Genomic DNA, 23,777 nt, shown 5'->3' with positions numbered 1-23,777 from the left:
CCAATGTATGTTTTATTATTTGTTTCATATCTAGTTATGTTGTACAGTATCTGTCTTACAATATATTATTTTCAGATAGGTTACTGAGGTTATTGGAGTTAATCGATCCAGCTGAGTTACATTACTAGACTAAGGATTTAGGTGAATAGTTTATTGTCTCATGGGGCTCAGTACATTTAATCTAACAGAGGTCCTGATTTAGACCTGATCGCAGCAGCAAATTTTGTTAGCTAATGTGCAAAACCATGGTCCTAATTCAGACCTGATCGATGCTGCTGGCAATCAGGTCTGAACTGCGCATTCACAGGCATCGCAGCGTGCCGGCGCATGCCAGAGATGCAATCAGCATCTCACCCCAGTGACTGCCTCTCCTGATTGACAGGGCCAGACATGCGGGGCGGACTAGCCCTGTGCTGGGCTTCCCCCCACATGTCAGGGTGGTTGATCGTAGCCGCACAAAATTTTGCACGGATACAATCAGGTCTGAATTAGGCCCCATGCGCACTGCAGGTGTGGCAGATGTAACATGTGCAGAGAGAGTTAGATTTGGGTGGGGTGTGTCCAAACTGAAATCTAAATTGCTGTGTAAAAATAAAGCAGACATTATTTACCCTGCACAGAAACAATATAACCCACCCGTATCTAATTATCTTTGCACATGTTATATCTGCCACACTAGCAGTGCACATGGTTTTGCCCATTAGCTAACAAATTTGCTGCTGCGATCAGGTCTGAATTAGGCCCAGAGCTTTTGAATCATTGAGCACTGAGCCCCATTGGTCTTAATGATGGGCCTCAATGAGCTATTCACCTAAATCCTTAGTCCAGAGGTTCCCAAACGGTGTGCCGTGGCTCCCTGGGGTGCCTCGGGACACTTGCAGGGGTGCCCTGGGTTGGTGGGCCGGACCAATTCAAATTATTCATGGTCAATATAATAGGCAAAACCAGTGCTGGTGGCTGTCAGTCATAAAATATGTGGCCAAACAGAAGCAAATCTTGTCCCTCACCCCACAACTGACCCTAAGGATGACATATAAACGCGATCTACTTAATGTAATATTTCTTTCTAAATTTCTCAATAAGAAATTTTTGACCTAGGGGTGCCGTGAAAAAAATTCTGATATTCTAGGGTGCCGTGATTCAAAAAAGTTTGGAAACCACTGCCTTAGTCTGTTCACTGCATACAGTAAATGCCTAACCTGGTCACATACAAATGTTTACATGCTGGTGCGGCTCCAGAGGTGGGACTGTAGCTCAGTTTAAAATTCAAATAGGGGAGCTACACCAACTGTCAGTGAGTAAGTTTAAAATGGCGGTTGGTGGCAGTTTATGTGGTTCCTCTATTTTAAATTTGAATTTACCTGCAGCTCCTCCTCTGGAGCCGCCACTGGTTACGTGCCAAATTTTACTGGAAGGTCCCACTATATGGGAGAAATGGGCAGCATGCTGGAGAGTTGTCCACTACTCTAGCAACCAGAAGAGCTCCCACAAATTTGCAAGTCCCTGGATATTCTGGGACAGTGGACGACTATAAGGTGGGTGGGTCCAGTAAAATAGAGTAAGTGATAGACAGGGACATGGTTCACAGCAGAGACAGACAGGACATCTGGCTCTTCTGACAAATGCCAGAAGGGCTGGTGGCTGGATGGGCTGGCCCGGCACACAGATTGCAATACAGGCTGAGCAGCGCAGCCTTCTAACTCTCTTCTCAGCCTCCCACCCTTCCTCCATCCCAACCATGGCCAGTATATAGAGCATGGCACGAGACCAGACCTCCCTGACACATGGCATGCCCCCTTAGCCATGACCACGCCTTCTTGTTGTGCACACAATGGCCTGACAGGGCTGGTTACATCCTCAGTTCGTCCATGGTTCACTGGTAGAAATACATGGAGAAGACTTGGCTGCAATATAAGCAGTGTGTGTTGGTTCAGATATCATACATTTTACCCATCCACATCAAAGAAAAATACATGACAGCAATATACAGTATGATTCATCAATGAGCAAAGTGGTTTCAATATTTCACTAAAGGCTGCTTACTCTGTGAAGGTTCACTAATATGAGAGTAGCATAGGGAGTATTAACAACAGACGTTTAAAGGGCAATACAACATGAAAACCTACACTGTTGAGTCTGAACACTGTAGAGAATTTGACCACTTAAAAATGCAAGCCTCTGGGGTAAAAATATAGGCCAATCCCAATCTTAATCTTTCTGGAAGTGTAAGAAGAAAGTCTTCTTGCAGCGACACAAATAATCTGTGGCTGCCAATAAAAAAACACACAACTTTAAATATGCCCTCTCTACCCATTGAAGTATAGAAAAAATGTACACGAGAACCATATTACTAAAATAAACAATTTAATAAGGAAAAAGGTGGAAATATAAATAAGCAATAAAAATAATCTTAAAATAGCAATTTGACATAAAAAAACATCCAAATACCACATATAGATATATTCTCCTCAAATTAGCTTCAAAACAGTGTTTCAAATTCTGTGTGCAGTTTTTATATTTTACCCATGCTTTCATGGGTTTCCTCCGGGTACTTCAGTTTCCTCCCACAATTTAAAAATATACTGGAAGGTTAATTTGCTCCTGACAAAAATTAATCCTAGTATGTATGTACATGTGGTAGGGAATACAGATTCTAAATTCCACTGGGACTAGTACTGAGGATAATGAACAAAGGTTTTTGTTGCTACAATAGTGCGCTGTTAAAAACAGAGCTATGCAGCAGGAAAACACACAAGTGAGCGTTCACCCAACACTCCAAAAAATGAACAGAATAATGAAAAAATTGTGTTCAAAATCTGCGCGTCGCTGTTAAAACATGTACACCTTACACCATAGTGATGGCTAGGGATTTCAAGTGAAACACACACATGAATCACAAAATCAAGGTAAATAAAATACTAAGCTCGTTCCAAATAGAACAATCCAACTCCTTTTCCATGGTAGCTCATTAATGTGAGTAGGAGCTCATTATATCTGACAGATAATGTATCTGAAACAATAAGTGCCTCCCTCACAAATGCCTTTTACAGCAATGGTGGGAGAAGCACAGAACGGCAATGATAGTGCAGTAATCAAAACAAACAAGACTGTTTTAATACAAGTTGCACTTACAATAACACAAAATTCTCCTCAAGCAAACGTGCAGCGTGCACGAGTGTCCACACCAACGTGGACGCTGCAAGTTTGCTTGAGGAGTTGGTGAATGTAAATTCCAGAATTGAAACAGCCGTTACCACGCCAAAATATCTTTTTGTGTCATTTTCTTCGTAAAGTGGCCGGGAACCCCAATTATTGCAGCGTATCCCCTCGCATGGCTCGTGCATCGGGCAAGGTGACTCGTTCTGCTACTGCTGCGCTCGGCACAGGTTACTATTCCCAATTGTAGTCCATGTGGATCGTACAGTATGAAAAAGTTAGAAAAACAAAAAATGTGAAAAACTCATGTCGATATTTTCATGTGTTGACCATGTGTTGAGCAACCATGTCGACCTATACGCAATGTCGACCAATAGTGGTCGACCTAATGAGTGTTGACCTAAGTGCTGTCGACCTAAAGACCGGATACCAAATGCATCACCATTCAATATCATGGCAATTAGAACAAGTAAATCTGTCCAGAACATACAAGCTGCACATATATAGGACCTGGATGGGAATTGCGTTCTGTGCTGTGAGACAGCGAGCTAATTATTACATCACCATGTCGTTTTAAAAAATGATTTTAGTCGAGTAATGAGTAAATTAGTTAATTATGTTTTTAGGAATTTTACTGGAGACATCTGGCTCAATTCCGGCTTCACTGATGATGACAACATAACGTATTCAGAAGACTACGATGAATCAGTTGCACAGTACAATTTAACACTTATTATAAGGGCAATGTCCATCATATGGTACATTGTGACTCTAATCTTGGGGATCGTAGGAAATGGTTTAGTCATCTGGATTGCCGGTTTCAAGATGAAGACAGTCAGTGCCGTGTGGTTCCTAAACTTGGCTATTGCTGACTTTGTCACATGTGTTTCTCTACCCTTACGTATTTCTGAGTGGGCTTTGTATTGGAAAATTCCTTTTGATCACTTCCTATGTAAGGCTGGTATAACAATTCTCTTCATAAACATGTTAACTAGTGTTTATTTCATGACCGTCATCAGCATTGATCGATGTGTTTCCGTTTGTTACCCAATTTGGACCAAAATACACAGGACACCCAGGTTAGCCACCATCATAGCTGTACTGGTTTGGCTGCTGAGCCTAGTTACTAGTATCCCTCACCTGGTGTTTAACCATGGGTTTGAATATGTCACTGAGTGTTTTCCTAAATATTTACAAATTTCAGGAAAGAGAAGAAGGGCAATGTTTATCACGAAGAATATCTGCATGTTTGCATTCCCATTTGCCATCATCCTCATATCATATGCCCTGATTTTTTTCAAGATAAGAGCAATCAGAAAATCAAGTAGGTCTAACAGACCATTCCGAGTTATCACCGCAGTCATAGTATGCTTCTTCATCTGCTGGTTTCCATATAACACCTGGCCATTAATAACGATTGATGTAAATTACTGGAGAGCTGATGTTGTCATTACAGAGGTTTCCGTCTGCTTGGCTTACTTCAGCAGCTGCATCAACCCCTTGCTCTATGTCTTCTTTTCCCATGATTTCAAGAAGAGCTTTGTAAAGTCCATTCCAGCTGTGTTGGAAAATGCTTTTAAGGAGCCGTCTGATCTTAACAGTTTGGACAACGCTGTCACCAGCACATTTCCAACATCACATTTGGAATCTTCATTATAATTAATATTTTGTGACTGAGCACCATAATATGTTATATGGATAACATTCTCAAATATTCTGTACATATGTTGCGAGTTTCTTGGAATACAACATACAGTATCTGTCCCTCTGTTTAGCCCTACATGCTCCTACCTGGCATCACTGGTTATTTACATGCAGGTGTCTTATAATAGTATTGTAGATTGAACGAGAAACTGGAAAGTGTCTTGTTTTTGGAGAACACATTGCGTAATGATGGTTAAGTGATTTACTAAGATCAGTGCATGCCCATTACCAGGCAATTACTGTAACTAGTAATGGGTTGCGGTTGGGATGTTTTTGCCGAGATCCCAGCGGTAAGGTGCGAGCACCATGAAGCCGCCTGCACTCGCCACAGGTTCTATTCCCACTCTATAGGTGTCATGGACACCCACGAGTGGGAATAGCCCCTGTTAGCCAGGATTCTGGCTGGTGGCATTGTCAGTGGTTGGGATTCCAGCATCGGTATCCTGACCAGCGGATCCCGACTGTCGGCAATATAACTACATTCCGGTGTAATGTATCACATTGAATATTTAGTCTGTGTTTTGCTCTTACATATGGTTTGTGCACTGCAAATAAATGCAAATGATATTGTACTGAGTGTGGTATAACAAGTTGACATTCAGAATCTTAACAAGAGAATGTCAACAAAGCCTTGTTAAAGTCAAATCCAATGTTTCTGTATTGTCTTATTAATTGTGTATTTCTTATATTGCACAATGGCAGAAATGTGCTGGGAACCCTCTCTGAGGGAGTCCACAGGCTTCTGTTGGGTATTACCTGTTTTTTTTTTGTGCCCAGAAAATTACCCGTATAGGATCTCGGATACATTCCATGACCTACTGTATGTGTTTTTGCAGCTGTAATCGCTAAAACGGTGCATATTATCAGAGATTTTTTTCCACTTGCCTCAGGCTGGTGAAGAAGGTTCCCATTGAGTGCCAGCATCAGGGGATAATTGGATAGCCCGGGAGGGTTAATTAGCCATGGTAAATTACTGTGGCTAAGTGAATCTCCCCCTAAATAAGAACAATAGCAAAGTATAACATAAATACACACATTCTAGAAAAGTCTTTGAAGCTTAAAGAGGGAATGCCTAACTCATTTTTTTTAAGCTATTATAAGGAAAATAGGGCCTAATTCAGTAAGGATTGCATTTGCAAAATTGCATGCAGGAAGCTTTGCAAATGCAATCACTAAAAATATAAATGCAGTTGAGGTGTTAAAAACCTCTTTGCTGCATTAGCGATCCCAGCGCTACGACCATGTTGCAGCCTGAGTTCAATATTGCGACTGATGGTCAAGATGTTCTCCCGCAGACTGCCAGCTGAGTAAGCCTCAGCTTTCTCAGGCTGGCTGTCACAGGGGGACTTGCAAGCCCAAGATATCTCCATATGAGATGCAGACCTTGACCTTGCCACTCCCAGAAAATGGGACAACACACCTCCATTTCAGGAAACGCCAGCCATCTCCATCCCTGCCTCACCCCTCAAATGCCTCTGCCTGTCAATCAGGCAGGGGCTGTTGGAAAAATTTGGAGCCACATGCAGGACCTGCTCTGCAGATGTACAGAATTGGTCCTGTGTGGTTTCTAGGTAATCAGGAAACTGCGCTGGGGACGCACAAGAGATCCATACTGAATTAGCCCCACAGAGCCTAACACAAGTATCTTCATCTAAATATAAATAAAACATTACTTAACTTTCATCCAAATACTGTAAATGTTATTAATAAATGTTTTCTTAAGAACTTAAGCAATTACATTATTTCATGTCCTCATGGTCAGACCAAATTTTATCATTTTCTGTGTTTAATAAACAGATAATAAATATAAAAATTATATATGTTACTCATATAAAGGTTTCTGATTCTTTCAGGTTGGCCATAACTTACCATACTTGGCACATAGAGGCTTTAGCTATCCTTACATCTCTGTGCCAACAGATGGAATAAGTGGTTACTGATATTATTTGTTCACATACAGATGCAGCAAATACTGTGTTAAGTTGGCACCTGGCACATAACACTTATACCCTACTGCGCCATCCATCCTGTGTCATGTTACTGCAATCATTATTAATATTTTGCATGTAGAATTAGTATTGGGCACTTGATAGATTCTTAAATAATTCATACAATTAAGTGTCATTTATACTATAGATGCATCCACAAGTATTCAATACTTGGATGTGATAAGAAAATTTTAGGGACTTAAAGGTGAATATTTGTTTGAGTGAAAACTTCTACCTTGCCCCCGATTGTATATGCTGAATGCATACACAAAATGTGTCTGAACACTTTCCTCTTGAGAAACAATAGTCTGATCATCAACAAGTCAAGTATACATTGTAGATGCGTCCATCACAAAGCTGTGGTTCTACAAAAAGTTCATGATGATGACTGCTCTTTTCCCTTGCCATACAGTATCTTTGCACCAAAGTTTAACCCATACATCTCAATGTGAAGTATGATCTCTTGTAGTATATTTACTAAGCAGTCAGTTTGAATTTCCGTTAGGATTGCAGTGTTTACCTGGTGGTTTAGTTGTCCTCCTATTTACTGAGGTAAATCCTATGTAAAACCTCTGTACAACCACCAAGTAGTAAAAGCATCACACTACATGTTGCCATCACAGTTTTTACAATGGAAGAGATATACACTCACCTATTTACTATCCTTTGGTATTAAAAAGAGACATAAAATGGTTGGCAAATCCAGCCAAATAAATGACTTGCTTCTGATAGAGAGATGGATTGCAAACTAGACATGGCTAGTTTGGTTTTGCTGAAAACCGAACACACCCGAACTCTTGATTTTGTGTCAAACTGACTCTAGGCTTTGGGTCACTTTGGGATACCAAGTCAAATAGAGTCCCAGCTCAGGGTCAACCTGCCAATTTCTGATCTTGGATCTAAAAACTCTTGTGATTTCAGGGGATATTTTCCGCTGGAAATTATTGGAAATGTAACATGAAGAGTTTCCAGGCCAGCCATGCAGGCCTAGATTTTTATTTTTATTTTTTGTGCGGGGGAAGAGGGAGATCACATGATTGCAGGCATACGTGCAGCAGCAGCTACAGTGCCAGTTTTATCCTACAAAAAGGGATTGAGGACGTCCATCAGTTATCCTAGATGAAGGTCTTATGCCTGAAACGCGTTGGGTAACATATTAAGGAGCCCTTACTGTGCACTGAATTTGTGAAATCAGACTGTGACAGCCAGCCGCTAATTACAGCCACCAGCCGTTAAGCCGCTAATCAGAAGCGGTCAGCCGTATACATAACAGAAGCAGTGGAGAGTGAGCACCGTGTGCTACGGGTGCCAGAGCCGCTGTTTAAAGCAAGGATTACAGGGGTAAGATACTCCTCAATATACTCGTTTACTAACAACTAACGGACTGACGAGTATTTAGATAGGGTTAGATAGGTATCCTCATCTTTTTGGCCGAACTGCAACCCAATCTTTAAATAGTCCAAAAAGGGCTGTAAACATTTTTATTCATCTTTTCTTTCACAGGGTTTGCGCATACACATATTCACACATATCAAGCACTCTTTTTATTTTTACACTCCTGCAAATGAATTGCATCAAGGCGTGAATATTCACAATCACATTTGCACCCACGACCCATTGAGCCCTGTTATATCTGTTGCACCTAAATAATTAGTTCAGCTGCTATATTATGTGGAGGTGCAGCTGCATGGGGAACTTCATAATTTATGATATTTTCATTTGGACTGTGTCAGGAAAAGTGAAGGTAATAGATGTTTGTATTTAGTTTTAATTTCATTTTCAACCTTCTCAACCACGGTCCTCAGAACAGTTCATAATTTCCAGGTCTACTCACAGAATTGCAAGTGAAAAAATTAGCTCCACCTGTGGATCTTATAAAATGTGTCAGTGAATAATTTATTTATCACCAGTTATTTATATAGTGCACACATATCCCACAGCGCATTACAGAGAATATTTTACTCATTTACATCAGTCCCTGACCCAGTGGAGCTTACAATCTATATTCCCTACCACATGTACACACACATTCACGCTAGGGTTAATTTTGTAGGGAGACAATTAACCTATCAGTATATTTTTGGATTGTGGGAGGAAACCGGAGTACCCAGAGGAAACCCACGCAAGTACGGGGAGAATATACAAACTCCACACAGTTAGGGCCATGGTGGGAATCGAACCCATGCACCTCAGTGCTGTGAGGCAGTAATGCTAACTATTACACCATCCGTACTGCCCTGAGTACACCTGTGCACCTGCCAGGTGAGCTGGAAAAATATGAACTGTGTGGGGTCCTGAGAACAGAGGGGCAGATGTATTAACCTGGAGAAGGCATAAGGAAGTGATAAACCAGTGATATGTGCAAGGTGATATAGGCACCAGCCAATCAGCTCCAATATGTAAATTAACAGTTAGGATCTGATTGGCTGCTGCCTTTATAACCTTGCACATATCACTTGTTTATCACTTCCTTATGCCTTCTCCAGGTTAATACATCTGCCCCAGAGTTTGAGAACCACTGGTCTAATATATGTAATAATTGAAAATATTCCCTGCATTGAACAAAGACAAAGCACATGTAAAAGGTAGATCTCAGGGTGGTAAATAAATATTATTGGAATTCTAATTGAACGTCGAAGCAATTTTTCTAAATTTTGTTACACTTACAAATTACATATGTCTACAGATTTACAACTTCTTACGTGCAAGAAACTTACCTTTTTATTGAATTCATATTGATGGGCATTTGCATTATTTTAAAAAAGAAAGTTACCAGTTATTGTTAAATATGAAATCTTTGTGTTGCATTTGTGGTGAAGATGGTGGTGGGGCTGGGGGATGAGAAAGTTTGGGTGGAAGTAATTACACTTTTGACACATAACCCACAATACACTGTATAACCACTACTAGAAGATTATAATCTGAATCATCAGCAGACCCATATCTTTTAACTGAAATTTAGAAAAACATCATCATGAGACAGCTTGAGCTCAGCATGTGACATATATGCATTCTCTGCACATTAGCGTGTTTTGTGCTTCTAGAAAAGTGGTGAAAGTGATACACCAAAATTAAAAAAATGTTGGCACTGCAGTTATATTAAAAAACAGGAAAAATTCTCTAATAGACACCAGAATTTTAAAAAGTTTCACCTTTTGGGCCATACTTCATTTGTTCGTGAACCATTTTTTTTTTTTTACTGAGCTTTCATTACAGACTTGTGACTGTGGCCAACATGCTAAGTTCTGAGCACCTTACTACTGCTGTGAGAATGTGCCTAATAGAGGAATGTTTTATTTATTTTTCTTTATTAGCTCTGATGCCGCTATGTGACTTATGGCAATATTTAACCACTTAACTGACTATTTTTCCCTTCAAAACCGTTGCTATAAATATAGATATTTTTATTTTATTTAATATAGTTTAAAAAGTCTTTTTTAAATATTTTAATATTATAATGTGCACATCGGAAGAATGAATCTCCCCATAAAAAACTGGAGGACAGAGTGGTGCGGCGCGGTCATATGTGATCTGAACATGCCAGTTAAGTAGTTAAAAGGAAAGTGAAGAGCTGCATAACAATATTGCCACTTTTTTGCTTTCCTTTTATCCCTGTATGTTTTTTTATTTTATTTTTTGGCAGACGCTGGGACAGATCAAATGGTAAAAGTCTGTTCTGGTGAAGAGATAAAGGAGTCCAGTGCTGTCTTTTGCAGCTATGAAAGATGACATGCACATATGTACCTCATGTCCAAAGGGGTACGGCACACAACATATAGTATGGGAGCAAAGATTAATATAACAGTCTCTTCTTTCTTATCTCCTCTGAGGAACACATACAGTAACGTCAACCTGGTGTTATGTTGTAGAGAGAAGCTTCGGTTCTCGGATTTTATTAAATAGTGTTTGTGCACAGATCCCGCTGAAAACCTTTGAAGGCTGCTGCATTGTTATTAGAGAAAATGAGGCAGGGTCTACAATGACTCTTTCCAGGTGGAGCAAAGCTTTGATTTGATTTACTAAATACACCAATTAGCCTATAACTGGCATTCAAGCATCCCCTGTTAACTGTCACTGCATTCTACATTTGGGGTTATTATACTGTAGGTCAATCTTTAAATGTGACTAATATACTTTATCAGTGGTGCAACAAAGGTAAGGAAATCAGGGCATGTTCCCTGGGGGCCAGCCTAGAGGGCCCATGCCATTGACCGGTGCATAGCTACCTTACAAGGAAGAGTACAGTCATTGTCTTCTCTGGGCCTGGTATTCAGCAGCAGAGCTGTCATGTGCCCAGACTGTCCTTGTAGCAACTGCACTCATGACTCACCCCCGGCATCAGCAGTCATGCTACCTGTTAGAGAGGACCCCGAGGCTGAGGAAGGATGGAAGGAAGGAAGGAAGGAGGCTCTTCTTGTTTGTTAAGGAGACTACTGTAAAGGAGCAGAGGAGTACTAACGGGATCTGGATAGGGAAAGGGGAGCCCTGAAAGGAGCATACAGGAGGAGGAGGCTTATGGTAATTACTAATTACATACTGGGTGGGAGGTGATGAGGACTTTAAAAAGCAAACAGGAATATGCAGTAGAATGGGATTGGAGGGTGAGGGTGCAAGTCACACTATAAAGCAAACACGCTGTAATACAGACAAGGTGGTCACTATATGGAAGATGCAAACAAGGGAGCAAACTATAGGCAACATACAGATAAAGGGGTCACTACAGGGAATATGCAAACAGAAGGGTCATAACAGGCAATATGCAGTGGAGGGGTCACTACAGGGAATATGCAGACAGAGGGGTCACTACAGGGAATATGCAGAAAGAGGGGTCACTACAGGGAATATGCAGTGTGGGGGTCACTACAGGGTATATGTAGACAGGGGGGTTATTACAGGGAATTTACAGATAGAGGGGTCACTACAGGGAATATGCAGATGGGGGGTCAATACAAGGAATATGCAGATAAGGGGGTCACTACTAGTGATGAGCGGGTTCGGTTCCTCGGGATCCGAACCCCCCCCCCAAAAAACTTCACCCATTTTACACGGTTCCGAGGCTGACTCAGATCTTCCCGCCTTGCTCGGTTAACCCGAGCGCGCCCGAACAGCATCATCCCGCTGTCGGATTTTCGCTAGATTCGTATTCTATATAAAGAGCCGCACGTCGCCGCCATTTTTCACTTGTGCATTGGAGATGATAGTGAGAGGACGTAGTTGGCATTCTCTCAGTTTCTGTGTTCAGTGTGCTGCAAATATCTGTGCTTAGTGTGCTGCAAATATCTGTGCTCAGTGTGCTGCAAATATCTGTGCTCAGTGTGCTTAAAATATCTGCGTTCTCTGCCTGAAAAACACTCCATATCTGTGCTGCATAACCTGAAAAACGCTCCATATCTGTGCTGCATATTAAGAGGACAGTGCAGAATTTTGCTGTGACCACCAGTATATATATAGCAGTACGGTACAGTAGTCCAGTGCTCTACCTCTGTGTCGTCAAGTATACTATCCATCCATACCTGTGCTGCATTTTAGTTGTGCGCAGTATATAGTAGGAGGACAGTGCAGAATTTTGCTGACCACCAGTATATATATAGCAGTACGGTACAGTAGACCACTGCTCTACCTCTGTGTCGTCAAGTATACTATCCATCCATACCTGTGCTGCATTTTAGTTGTGCACAGTACATAGTAGGAGGACAGTGCAGAATTTTGCTGACCACCAGTGTATATATAGCAGTACAGTACAGTAGTCCACTGCTCTACCTCTGTGTCGTCAAGTATACTATCCATCCATACCTGTGCTGCATTTTAGTTGTGCGCAGTATATAGTAGGAGGACAGTGCAGAATTTTGCTGACCACCAGTATATATATAGCAGTACGGTACAGTAGTCCACTGCTCTACCTCTGTGTCATCAAGTATGCTATCCATCCATACCTGTGCTGCATTTTAGTTGTGCGCAGTATATAGTAGGAGGGCAGTGCAGAATTTTGCTGACCACAAGTATATATATAGCAGTACGGTACAGTAGACCACTGCTCTACCTCTGTGTCATCAGGTATACTATCCATCCATACCTGTGCTGCATTTTAGTTGTGCGCAGTATATAGTAGGAGGACAGTGCAGAATTTTGCTGACCACCAGTATATATATAGCAGTACGGTACAGTAGTCCACTGCTCTACCTCTGTGTCGTCAAGTATGCTATCCATCCATATCTGTGCTGCATTGTAGTTGTGCGCAGTATATAGTAGGAGGACAGTGCAGGATTTTGCTGACCACCAGTATATATATACATATATATATATATATATATAGCAGTACGGTACAGTAGGCCATTGCTATTGATATATTATTGGCATATAATTCAACACATTAAAAGATGGAGAACAAAAATGTGGAGGGTGAAATAGGGAAAGATCAAGATCCACTTTCACCTCGTGCTGAAGCTGCTGCCACTAGTCATGGCCGAGATGATGAAATGCCATCAACGTCGTCTGCCAAGGCCGATGCCCAATGTCATAGTAGAGATCATGTAAAATCCAAAAAACTAAAGTTCTGTAAAATGATTCAAAAATCTAAATTAAAAGCGTCTGAGGAGAAGCGTAAACTTGCCAATGTGCCATTTACGACACGGAGTGGATAGGAACGGCTGAAGGCCTGGCCTATGTTCATGGCTAGTGGTTCAGCTTCACACGAGGATGGAAGCACTAATCCTCCCACTAGAAAAATGAAAAGACTTAAGCTGGCAAAAGCACAGCAAAGAACTGTGCGTTCTTCTAAATCACAAATCCCCAAGGAGAGTCCAATTGTGTAGGTTGCGATGCCTGACATTCCCAACACTGGACGGGAAGAGGTGTGCGTCTTCCACCATTTGCACGCCCCCTGCAAGTGCTGGAAGGAGCACCCGCAGTCCAGTTCCTGATAGTCAAGTTGAAGATGTCATTGTTGAAGTACACCAGGATGAGGATATGGGTGTTGCTGGCGCTGAGGAGGAAATTGACAAGAAGGATTCTGATGGTGAGGTGGTTTGTTTAAGTCAGGCAACCAGGGAGACACCTGTTGTCTGTGGGATGAATATGGCCATTGACATGCCTGATCAAATGACAAAAAAAAATAACCTCTTCGGTGTGGAATTATTTTAACAGAAAAGCTCCTGCAAACCACACCACCAACTCCCTCAGTGTCAATTTCCTCCTTAGACAGGAAAGCCAATAGTCCTGCAAGCCATGTCACTGGCAAGTCTGACGAGTCCTCTCCTAACTGGGATTCTTCCGATGCATCCTTGAGTGTAATGCCTACTGCTGTTGGCGCTGCTGTTGTTGCTGCTGGGAGTCGATCGTCATCCCAGAGGGGAAGTCTGAAGACCTCTTGTACTACTTCCAGTAAGCAATTGACTGTCCAACAGTCCTTTGCGAGGAAGATGAAATATCACAGCATTTATCCTGTTGCAAAGCGGATAACTCAGGCCTTGGCAGCCTGGGTGGTGTTCAACGTGTGTCCGGTATCCACCGTTAATTCACAGGGAATTAGACAATTTATTGAGTTAGTGTGTCTCCGGTACCAAATACCATCTAGGTTCCACATCTCTAGGCAGGTGATACCAAGAATGTACACAGACCTCAGAAAAAGAGTCACCAGTGTCCTAAAATATGTAGTTGTACCCAATGTCCACTTAACCACAGACATGTGGACAAGTGGAGTAGGGCAGACTCAGGACTATATGACTGTGACAGCCCAATGGGTAGATGTATTGCCTCCCGCAGCAAGAACAGCAGCGGCGGCACCAGTAGCAGCATCTCGCAAATGCCAACTCGTTCCTAGGCAGGCTACGCTTTGTATCACCGCTTTCCATAAGAGGCACACAGCTGGCAACCTCTTATGGAAACTGAGGAACATCATCACAGAATGGCTTACCCCAATTGGACTCTCCTGGGGAGTTGTGACATCGGACACTGCCGCCAATATTGTACGTCCCATGTTTTGCACATACATTGAATTTGGTGGTGCAGAATTTTTTTTAAAATTACAGGGGCGTGCAAGAGATGCTGTCGGTGGACCGAGGAATTGCGGGCCACTTTCGGCATTCAGCCTCCGCGTGCCGAAGACTCGAGCACCAGCAAACACTCCTGAACCTGCCCAAACCAACCAGTCATTTCAGTCACAGTCGTGTGGCAGACCCTGTCGCTGAAATGATGGGTTTGTTAAAGTGTGCATATCCTGTTTATACAACATAAGGGTGGGTGGGAGGGCCCAAGGACAATTCCATCTTGAACCTCTTTTTTCTTTAATTTATCTTTGCATCATATGCTGTTTGGGGACTATTTTTTGAAGTGCCATCCTGTCTGACACTGCAGTGCCACTCCTAGATGGGCCAGGTGTTTGTGTCGGCCACTTGGGTCGCTTAGTTTAGCCATCCAGCAAACTTGGTGCACCTCTTTTTTTCTTTGCATCATGTGCTTTTTGGAGACTATTTTTTAAATCTGCCATCCTGTCTGACACTGCAGTGCCACTCCTAGATGGGCCAGGTGTTTGTGTCAGCCTCTTGGGTCGCTTAGCTTAGCCATCCAGCGACCTCGGTGCAAATTTTAGGACTAAAAATAATATTGTGAGATGTGAGGTGTTCAGAATAGACTGGAAATGAGTGGAAATTATGGTTATTGAGGTTAATAATACTATGGGATCAAAATGACCCCCCAATTCTATGATTTAAGCTGTTTTTGAGGGTTTTTTGTAAAAAATACCCGAATCCAAAACACACCCGAATCCGACAAAAAATTTTCAGGGAGGTTTTGCCAAAACGCGTCCGAATCCAAAACACAGCCGCGGAACCGAATCCAAAACCAAAACACAAAACCCAAATAATTTCCGGTGCACATCACTAGTCACTACAGAATATATGCAGGCAAGGGGGGTCACTACAAGGAATATTCAGAAAATTGGGGTCACTACAGGAAATATAGAAACATGGGGGGTCACTACAGTGAATATGCAGACAAGGGTGGTCACTACAGGGAATATGCAGATAAGGGGGTCACTACAGGGAATATGCAAAAAGAGTGGTCACTACAGGGAATATGCAGACAAGGGGTTCACTACAGGCAGGGACAGACTGAAGCTACTATTCGGCCCTGGCAATTGTTTGGCCACCCTCCTGCTTCGGGCAGGCAGGTGGCCAAACCAGAGAGCCGGAATCTGAGCTGTGCACGGCCTTCCCATCTCTCTAAGGGGCCAAACCAGACCATCGGCCCTTCTGGCATATGCCAGAAGTGCGAGATGGGCAGTCCGGGCATGACTACAGGGAATATTCAGACAAGGGGTCACTACAGGAAATTTACAACATGGGAGGTTACTAAAGGGAATATGCAGTGGGGGGGGGGCACTACAGGGAATATCCAGACAGAGGGGTCACTACAGGGAATACAGTATGCAGTGTGGGGGTCACAACAGGGAATATGTAGACAGGGGGGTTAGTACAGGGAATTAGCAGACAGAGGGGGCACTACAGGTAATATGCAGACAAGGGGGGGTTACTACAGGGAATATGCAGACAGAGGGGTAACTATAGGGAATATGCAGACAGGGGGTCACTACAGGGAATATGCAGACAAGGGCAATCACTACAAGGAATATGCAGATGGGGGGTCACTACAGGGAATATACAGATGAGGGCCACTACGGGAAATATGCAGATAAAGGGGTCACTACAGAATATATGCAGGCAAGGGTGGTCACTACAAGGAATATGCAGAAAATGGGGGTCACTATAGTAAATATAGAGACAAGGGGGGTCACTACAGTGAATATGCAGACAAGGGGGTCACTACAGGGAATATGCAGAAAATGGGGGTCACTATAGTAAATATAGAGACAAGGGGGGTCACTACAGTGAATATGCAGACAAGGGGGTCACTACAGGGAATATGCAGATAGGGGTGTCACTACAGGGAATATGCAGATAAGGGGGTCACTACAGGGAATATGCGGAAAGAAGGTTCACTACAGGGAATATGCAGACAAGGGGTTCACTACAGGCAGGGACAGACTGGAACTACTATTTGGCCCTGGCAATTGTTTGGACACCCCCCTGCTTCAGGCAGGCGGGTGGCCAAACCAGAGAGCCGGAATCTGGGCTGCACACGGCCTTCCCATCTCTCTGTGGGACAGGGCCAAACCATCAGCCCTTCTGGGCTGGCATATGCTAGAAGTGTGAGATGGGCAGTTCGGGCCTGACTACAGGGAATATGCAGACAAGGGGTTGACAATAGGGAATATTCAAGGAATTTACAACATGGGAGGTCACTAAAGGGAATATGCAGACAAGGGGAGTTACTAAAGGGAATTTGGAGACATGGGGGTCACTACAGGGAATATACAGCAATATACACTATATACACAATATACACCATAAGGAAAATACAGACAAGTGGGGGTCACTATTAGGAAAAAACAGACAAGGAGGCTGCTATCCTGGAATACAAGGGGGACCAATACACAAGACACGTTTTCAAGGAGCACCATTTTTAAATTTGCCCTTGGCGCCATTGACCTTCATTATGCCTCTTTACTTATTATTAATTGCCTATAATTATAAAACTCTGTTAGAAAAGAGAAACAAGCTCCAACAGCAGCTGTATCTTGTCTACAAAGTCACAGTCAAAATACTCTAGAGATCCGGACTGCTGCCCGGGATAAAATCTACTCCACATGCAATTTATACAATCTTTGTAAAAATATAACAAATACAAGAATTCCAGTAATGAAAATCAATGTTTTTATTGTTAAGCTTAATTATTTAAGTAATGTCAAAATTATACATATATTTTACTTTAATAACTGCAATGTGCATATACTGTATACAATACAAACACTTAATGTAATTACTTGCAATCATAACTTTCTAACTGTATCACTTCAGTATGGTTTAGTAACATATATTAGAATAATACTAGCAAGTCACCTGTAGATAAAATGCTCTGTATAAAAACTATAGGATACAAGCAAGAAGAATAGCTGATGTAATGCAGTACTTACATATCATTGTATATTTCATTATTCTATCATCCATAATTCCTACAATAATATCTAGATTTCTGTAGAAAGCATAAACACTTACTTATCTAATTTGGTGATTTTTTTTAAAGTAATATATAATTACACCCACAAATTTCCTGTAGGAAAATTGTTGGAAATTATATAACACAGCACACAATCTACTAGACAGTATAATAATATTTTGAATCACAATGACTTCATTGCTTGATTATTTAAATGCTATTACAGTCTACTATAATTTAATGAATAACTGTTTTGTACACTCTGACATTGTTTTTCTTATGTTTTTTATTGAAGGAATTATTTATTTCACGTTAAATTTAATTAATACCCTACTTTACCAAACATTGGGGGTCATTCCGATTTGTTCGCTCGTTGACGATTTTCGCTACGGAGCGATTAAGGCTAAAATGCGCATGCGCATGGTATGCAGTGCGCATGCGCTAAGTATTTTTGCTCAAAACTTAGTAGATTTACTCCCGGGCGAACAAAGATTTTTCATCGTTGAAGTGATCGGAGTGTGATTGACAGTAAGTGGGAGTTTCTGGGCGGAAACTGGCCATTTTCTGGGAGTGTGCGGAAAAACGCAGGTGTGTCAGGCAAAAACGCGGGAGTGTCTGGAGAAACGGGGGAATGGTTGGCCGGACGCTGAGCGTGTATGTGACGTCAAACCAGGAATGAAACGGCCTGAACTGATCTGCGATCAGATAGTCACCGCCTATGGGGGAGTGTATTTTTGCTTTGCAAGTGTGCGAACGTTTGTGCAGCCGAGCGTTACAAAAAAGTTTTGTGCAGTTTCTGAGGAGGACTTAACATACTCAGCCGCTGCGATCACTTCAGCCTGTCCGGTCCTGGAATTGACATCAGACACCCGCCCTGTAAACGCTTGGACACGCCTGCGTTTTTGCAACCACTCCATGAAAACGGTCATTTGACACCCTCGAACGCCTTCTTCCTGTCAATCTTCTTGCAATCGGCTGTGCGAATAGATTCCTTGTTAAATCCATCGCCCAGCAACGATCCACTTTATACCAGTATGACGCGCCTGCGGTGCATACACATGCGCAGATTTGCTGAGTTTTGACCTGATCGCAGCTCTGCAAAAAATAGCTAGCATGCAATCAGGTCGGAATGACCTCCTAAGCCTTGAAAAGTGTGAAAGTGGAGAGTGATAACGTACCAGCCCATCAGCTCCTAATTGCCATGTTACAGGCTGTGTTTGAAAAATGACAGGAGCTGATTGGTTGTCACTTTATCATTCTCCCCTTTATCACTTTTCAAGGCTTAGTACATCTGCCCGGAAATAATGTTTTGTTTTCATTTCAGTTAACAATTAAATCTGATCATATCAATGCTCTGTATCCACTTAATACCTCTCTCTGAATGTGCTCTCTAGAAGAAATGGGATGGACTTAAATAAAATCTTTCTGAAATCCCTTCCGACAAATACGTAAATTATGGGATTTACACAGCTGTTAAAGAAACATAAGAAATAAGCAATGATATTCAGGGCAAACCATATACTTCCACTGATGTCAGCATTCATGATCACTAAGAAGGACAATAAATGTAATGGGAACCAAAAGCAGAAGAAACAAATGACAATGGTAATAATGACTTTAAAAGGTCGACGTGACCCAGAAACACTTCTACTTCTTCTAAGTTTAAATGTGACAAGGCTGTAACAAATTATTATTATAGAAAATGGGATTATGAACATCAGTACAAGTCTGGAAATTTCCATAGCAATAGCCGTCATATGTGATGTATAATCATCTTCACCATACATGGGAACGCAGTATGAGCTATTGTCAATTGGGTCATAGACAGTGTCCATGAAAGCAAGATATGGGGAATTGAGTATAAAGCAGAATGTCCAGACAACTGCTGAGATCACTGAAGATAATTTGAGAGTTCTGTGGTTTTGTGACCACACAGGAAACATGACTGATGTGCATCGGTCAATACTGATAATCATTAGGAAAGAGGTGCTGACTGACATATTGAAGAACAGTAAAGTCGTGGCCTTGCATATTATTAGTTTATTGAGATCCTTTACTATGATGTTAGCAATGTACAGTAGCAGAGGTATGGAAACACTCAAAGCAAAGTCAGCTACAGCCAGGTTAAGAAACCATATAGTAGTAACTGTCTTCTTCATCTTGAATCCAGTAATCCAGATTACCAATCCATTCCCGATAGTTCCCAGGATGAAGGTTACAATATAACAAATAAATAAAGTGACAAATAAAATCTTTATATTTGGATTATATTCTATATATCCATTCCAGGGGCTGTAATCTGTTTCATTATTTGTGAAGCTAAATTCAACTGAAGTGTCTTCCATGTTTTCAAATGTTCTGCTACACAGCATCAAATAAAAAAAAAGAAAACAAAAAAATAAGAAAAATTAATTTGTATAATTTTGAAAAACAAAACATTTACATTTTAAATCTCAGCAATACAATAATAATCACATGACAACAACATACAGTACATATCATTCAACTATTTTCAAATATTTAAGAGAAGCAATGGGGGGGGCAGGATGGAGCGACGGGGGAAAGTGGGGATAGAGCCATATAAATGGAGCTATGGCTGATCGACTGGGGAGAGGAGGTGCGGGAAACAGTAGAGTAGGGGTAGGGTGGCCAGAGAGGAGGGCAAACCTGAGTGCAAAGACAGACTGAGGTGACCTGTATATGCTTAGTCCAATAATTGTGTGTGTGTGTGTGTGTGTGTGTATATATATATATGTATATACTGTATATATAAACAATTAATGATAAAGGCATTTAACTTTAGTGATCCACTCAGCAATGGTGCAAGGTGCTTTGTATGACATTTTCTCTGTATATGCACTCCCTGTATTGTCCAGTGGCTGCCCAACAAGATTCCATCGGCAAGATTCCTGTGCTAAAAAAAGTGGCAAAAAGGCGCCTCCTAGTTCATTAAATATGATTTTTCAAGATGACATATAAAAGGTATTCATCCACAGTGGCGCACCCAGGGGGGGTTTCCGAGTACCCAGAAACCCCCCTCCACTAAAAAAAAAAAAAAAAAAGATTTTTTTTATCTGCATGAGTATTATTAATGACTGTCTAGCGTCCTCTGCAGCCTGCTGTCTTCCTGGTGGCACTTGCAAGTGCAATAAAAGTTTACTTTATTTTAATTATAGTACATATACACATGTATATACATACATACATATAAACACACACACACATATGATATATATATATATATATATATATACATGTGTATATATATGTGTACTGTATGTGTGTGTGTGTATATATATATATATATATGTTTAATATGCTATGTATATGTGTATATGGGTTCACTACGATCTCCCGGCGGCCGGCCTCCCGGCGACCAGCATACCGGCGCCGGGAGGCCGGCCGCCGGCTTACCAACAGTGTGGCGACCCCCACGAGGGAGAATAAGTGTCGGTATGATGGCGGTCTGGCTCCCGGCGCTGGTATACTGGTCGCCGGGAGCCCGACCGCCGGCATACTGAAGACCACCCGTGTATATGTATGTGTGTGTGTATTTATGTGTATGTATGTGTATATATATATATATATATATATATATACACACACACACACACACACACAGACACACTAGTTTTACAGAGCCAGCATATACTGGGTCACCTCAGTCCCCACCCCCGTGATTGGCTCCGCCCAGTTCTGGAAAAAACCCCATGCAAATCCTGCGTTTGCCACTGATCCACATGTACCCTTCACACAAAGATGGGACTGATAATGTGCCTGTACCTTTTCCATGGTCAGATGAGTGTTCATTTTATGTTCATCTTGTACAGGGCCGGTTCTGGCTGTGGTTGCGCCCCGGGCAAAACGATAGGGGTGTGGCTTCACACGGGGCGTGGTCAGTAATGCCCCCATTTGTGCCCCCTGTAGCTCCGCTGGAATAAAAAAAAAAAGTATACTTACTGTCCCCATTCCTGATCCAGACCGCTGCAGACAGCCACCGGCGCCGCTCCTCTCCTCGATCAGCATAGACACCAGAGGTGAATTATGACCCCTAGCGTCTATGCCACAATGCTGTGCGGTGCGCGATGACATCAGCGCGTCCCCTCCACGAAGGGAAACTAGACGCGTAGCGTCTGTTTCCCTTCAGAGCGGGGGACCAGCGGGGGCACAGCTGTGGGGGGGGCACAGTAGCGGATCTTGCCCTCCTGAAGGCGGCGCCCCGGGCAAAAGTCCTGCTTGCCCGTGGCAAGATCCGCTACTGATCTTGTACTTGGGCTACTTACTAGTTTTTATTTTCACTGCCAAGAATAAACATTTTTAATCAATGAGTACCCTATTTGTAGGATTGCATCCGGCTGGGATCAGAAGGTACCTGATTTTGGGTCACATGACTTTGAGATACTGTATATATTCTTATTGCAGTGTTTTTTTAAAACAGATTATACTGTATCGTTTGGTTTACATGGTGGTCACATGACCGAAGACGTATAAGAAATATACATTTTAAACCAGTTATTTTCTTTCTCTCAGCATACACTGGGTGGATATTTTATTAAAAGAACACACACTGGTAGGCGCTCTGTTTTCTCCATACTGTATTTATATTTAAATACATGTTATTACAGACCCTTTGGTAATGGTCAGGAATTTCTAAATGTATTTTTATTTTTACATTTATTTTATTTCAAGTTTCACCTAAGAAACAGGCAAATGATACAATTTGGGATTAGCAAACATCCCTCTGGTTTGGTTATTTGTATTGGGTTGTATAGCATAAAAATTGCACTGTGCAAAATCAGCTTATTGGGACTTGCTGTATAAAGAATTAAAGCTGCGGGGGGGGGGGGGATGTTACTTTCAATTGCGTGATCACAACTACCAATGACTGTTGCACATAAATCCATGTGGGCTATTTTTTTAAAGAACTGATTTTTATTGAGGTTTTTCATATATAAGAAATATATAAGAAATATGCGTTTGACAATATGACATCAGCATCATAATGTGACGAACCTTAGAACATAGGGAACGTATGAAAAGTGGATCAATACAAGTATATCTAAGCCAAACAGCAATATGTAATAAGAAAATACAGTCAAACAAGGGGGGGTGAAAGATCAGAGCGCTGTCGGCCCATCAAAGGCAGAAACACCACATTAGGGTGGGGACATGAACATACAACCATACATCATTATACATAGTTCCCAATTAAGTTATTGTAACTAACCTGATGTAATATTACATTAATAAAGATAATAACAAGCTAGGCATGTAGAAGATATGAAAAGACAAGAGAGAAGATGAAATCTAGAAGATTGACGAGGAGATAAAGAGAAGGATAGGAGTAGAAGAAGAGGGAAGCCAGATTATCTGGACATTGTCCAATGAGAATTTTCAAAGGTTGCAATTATTGCGGATTGGGTGGTCTGGTCTAGAGTAGCCATATAGGGGCCCCATTTTTTGTAGAACCTGGCAAGGTCAGAGGGACCCGTAAGGAGAGTGGACCTACGATCAAAATACAAATATTGTAACATAGTTTTCAGAACTTCAGCTAGGGATGGGGTCGATCTAACAACCCAATGTTTCAGAATTGCTTTTTTGGATATGGTAAACAACATGGTCAGCATGGGGAAAAGTAGGTTAATCCCTCTCTCCGATCTCCAGGTAGAAAGATTAATGCAAAGACAGGCCAACGGGTCCGGTCTCAATGCCGTATGGAAATGGGTATTTATGAATACAAATAGTTTATTCCAAAAGTGTTGGATCCTAGTACAGCTCCAAAGGCAGTGGTAGAAAGTGGCTCTAGCTCCTTTACATTTAGGGCACCTATTAGGGAATGCAGGATCAATGGGTATCTGTTCATAAGGAGGTAAGTAT

General features: G+C 41.8%; 2 protein-coding genes across 2 annotated transcripts; one reads left to right on the top strand and one right to left on the bottom strand.

Moving 5' to 3' along the window:
* The first annotated feature begins 3,830 nt into the window (after window positions 1–3,830).
* LOC134966987 (C3a anaphylatoxin chemotactic receptor-like) lies at window positions 3,831–5,449 on the top strand. Its single transcript, XM_063943991.1, has one exon. The coding sequence runs from the start codon at window positions 3,901–3,903 to the stop codon at window positions 4,813–4,815; it is 915 nt and encodes a 304-aa protein (XP_063800061.1). The 5' UTR covers window positions 3,831–3,900; the 3' UTR covers window positions 4,816–5,449.
* Window positions 5,450–19,124: 13,675 nt separating this feature from the next.
* Window positions 19,125–21,822, bottom strand: LOC134966986 (chemerin-like receptor 1). The gene is made up of 2 exons (XM_063943990.1): window positions 21,684–21,822; window positions 19,125–20,261 (listed from the first exon to the last, which is right to left on the bottom strand). The coding sequence occupies exon 2, from the start codon at window positions 20,243–20,245 to the stop codon at window positions 19,265–19,267; it is 981 nt and encodes a 326-aa protein (XP_063800060.1). The 5' UTR covers window positions 20,246–20,261; window positions 21,684–21,822; the 3' UTR covers window positions 19,125–19,264.
* Window positions 21,823–23,777: the final 1,955 nt, after the last annotated feature.

This window comes from Pseudophryne corroboree, chromosome 10, assembly GCF_028390025.1.
Source record: "Pseudophryne corroboree isolate aPseCor3 chromosome 10, aPseCor3.hap2, whole genome shotgun sequence".
Classification (NCBI taxonomy): domain Eukaryota; kingdom Metazoa; phylum Chordata; class Amphibia; order Anura; family Myobatrachidae; genus Pseudophryne; species Pseudophryne corroboree.
The sequence above is the reverse complement of the archived record's forward strand: the minus strand, read 5'-3'. Positions and strand labels throughout refer to the sequence as shown.

Coding starts and splice junctions, on each gene's coding strand:
- LOC134966986 (XM_063943990.1), bottom strand. CDS start 20,245: ATGGAAGACACTTCAGTTGAATTTAGCTTCACAAATAATGAAACAGAT.
- LOC134966987 (XM_063943991.1), top strand. CDS start 3,901: ATGTCCATCATATGGTACATTGTGACTCTAATCTTGGGGATCGTAGGA.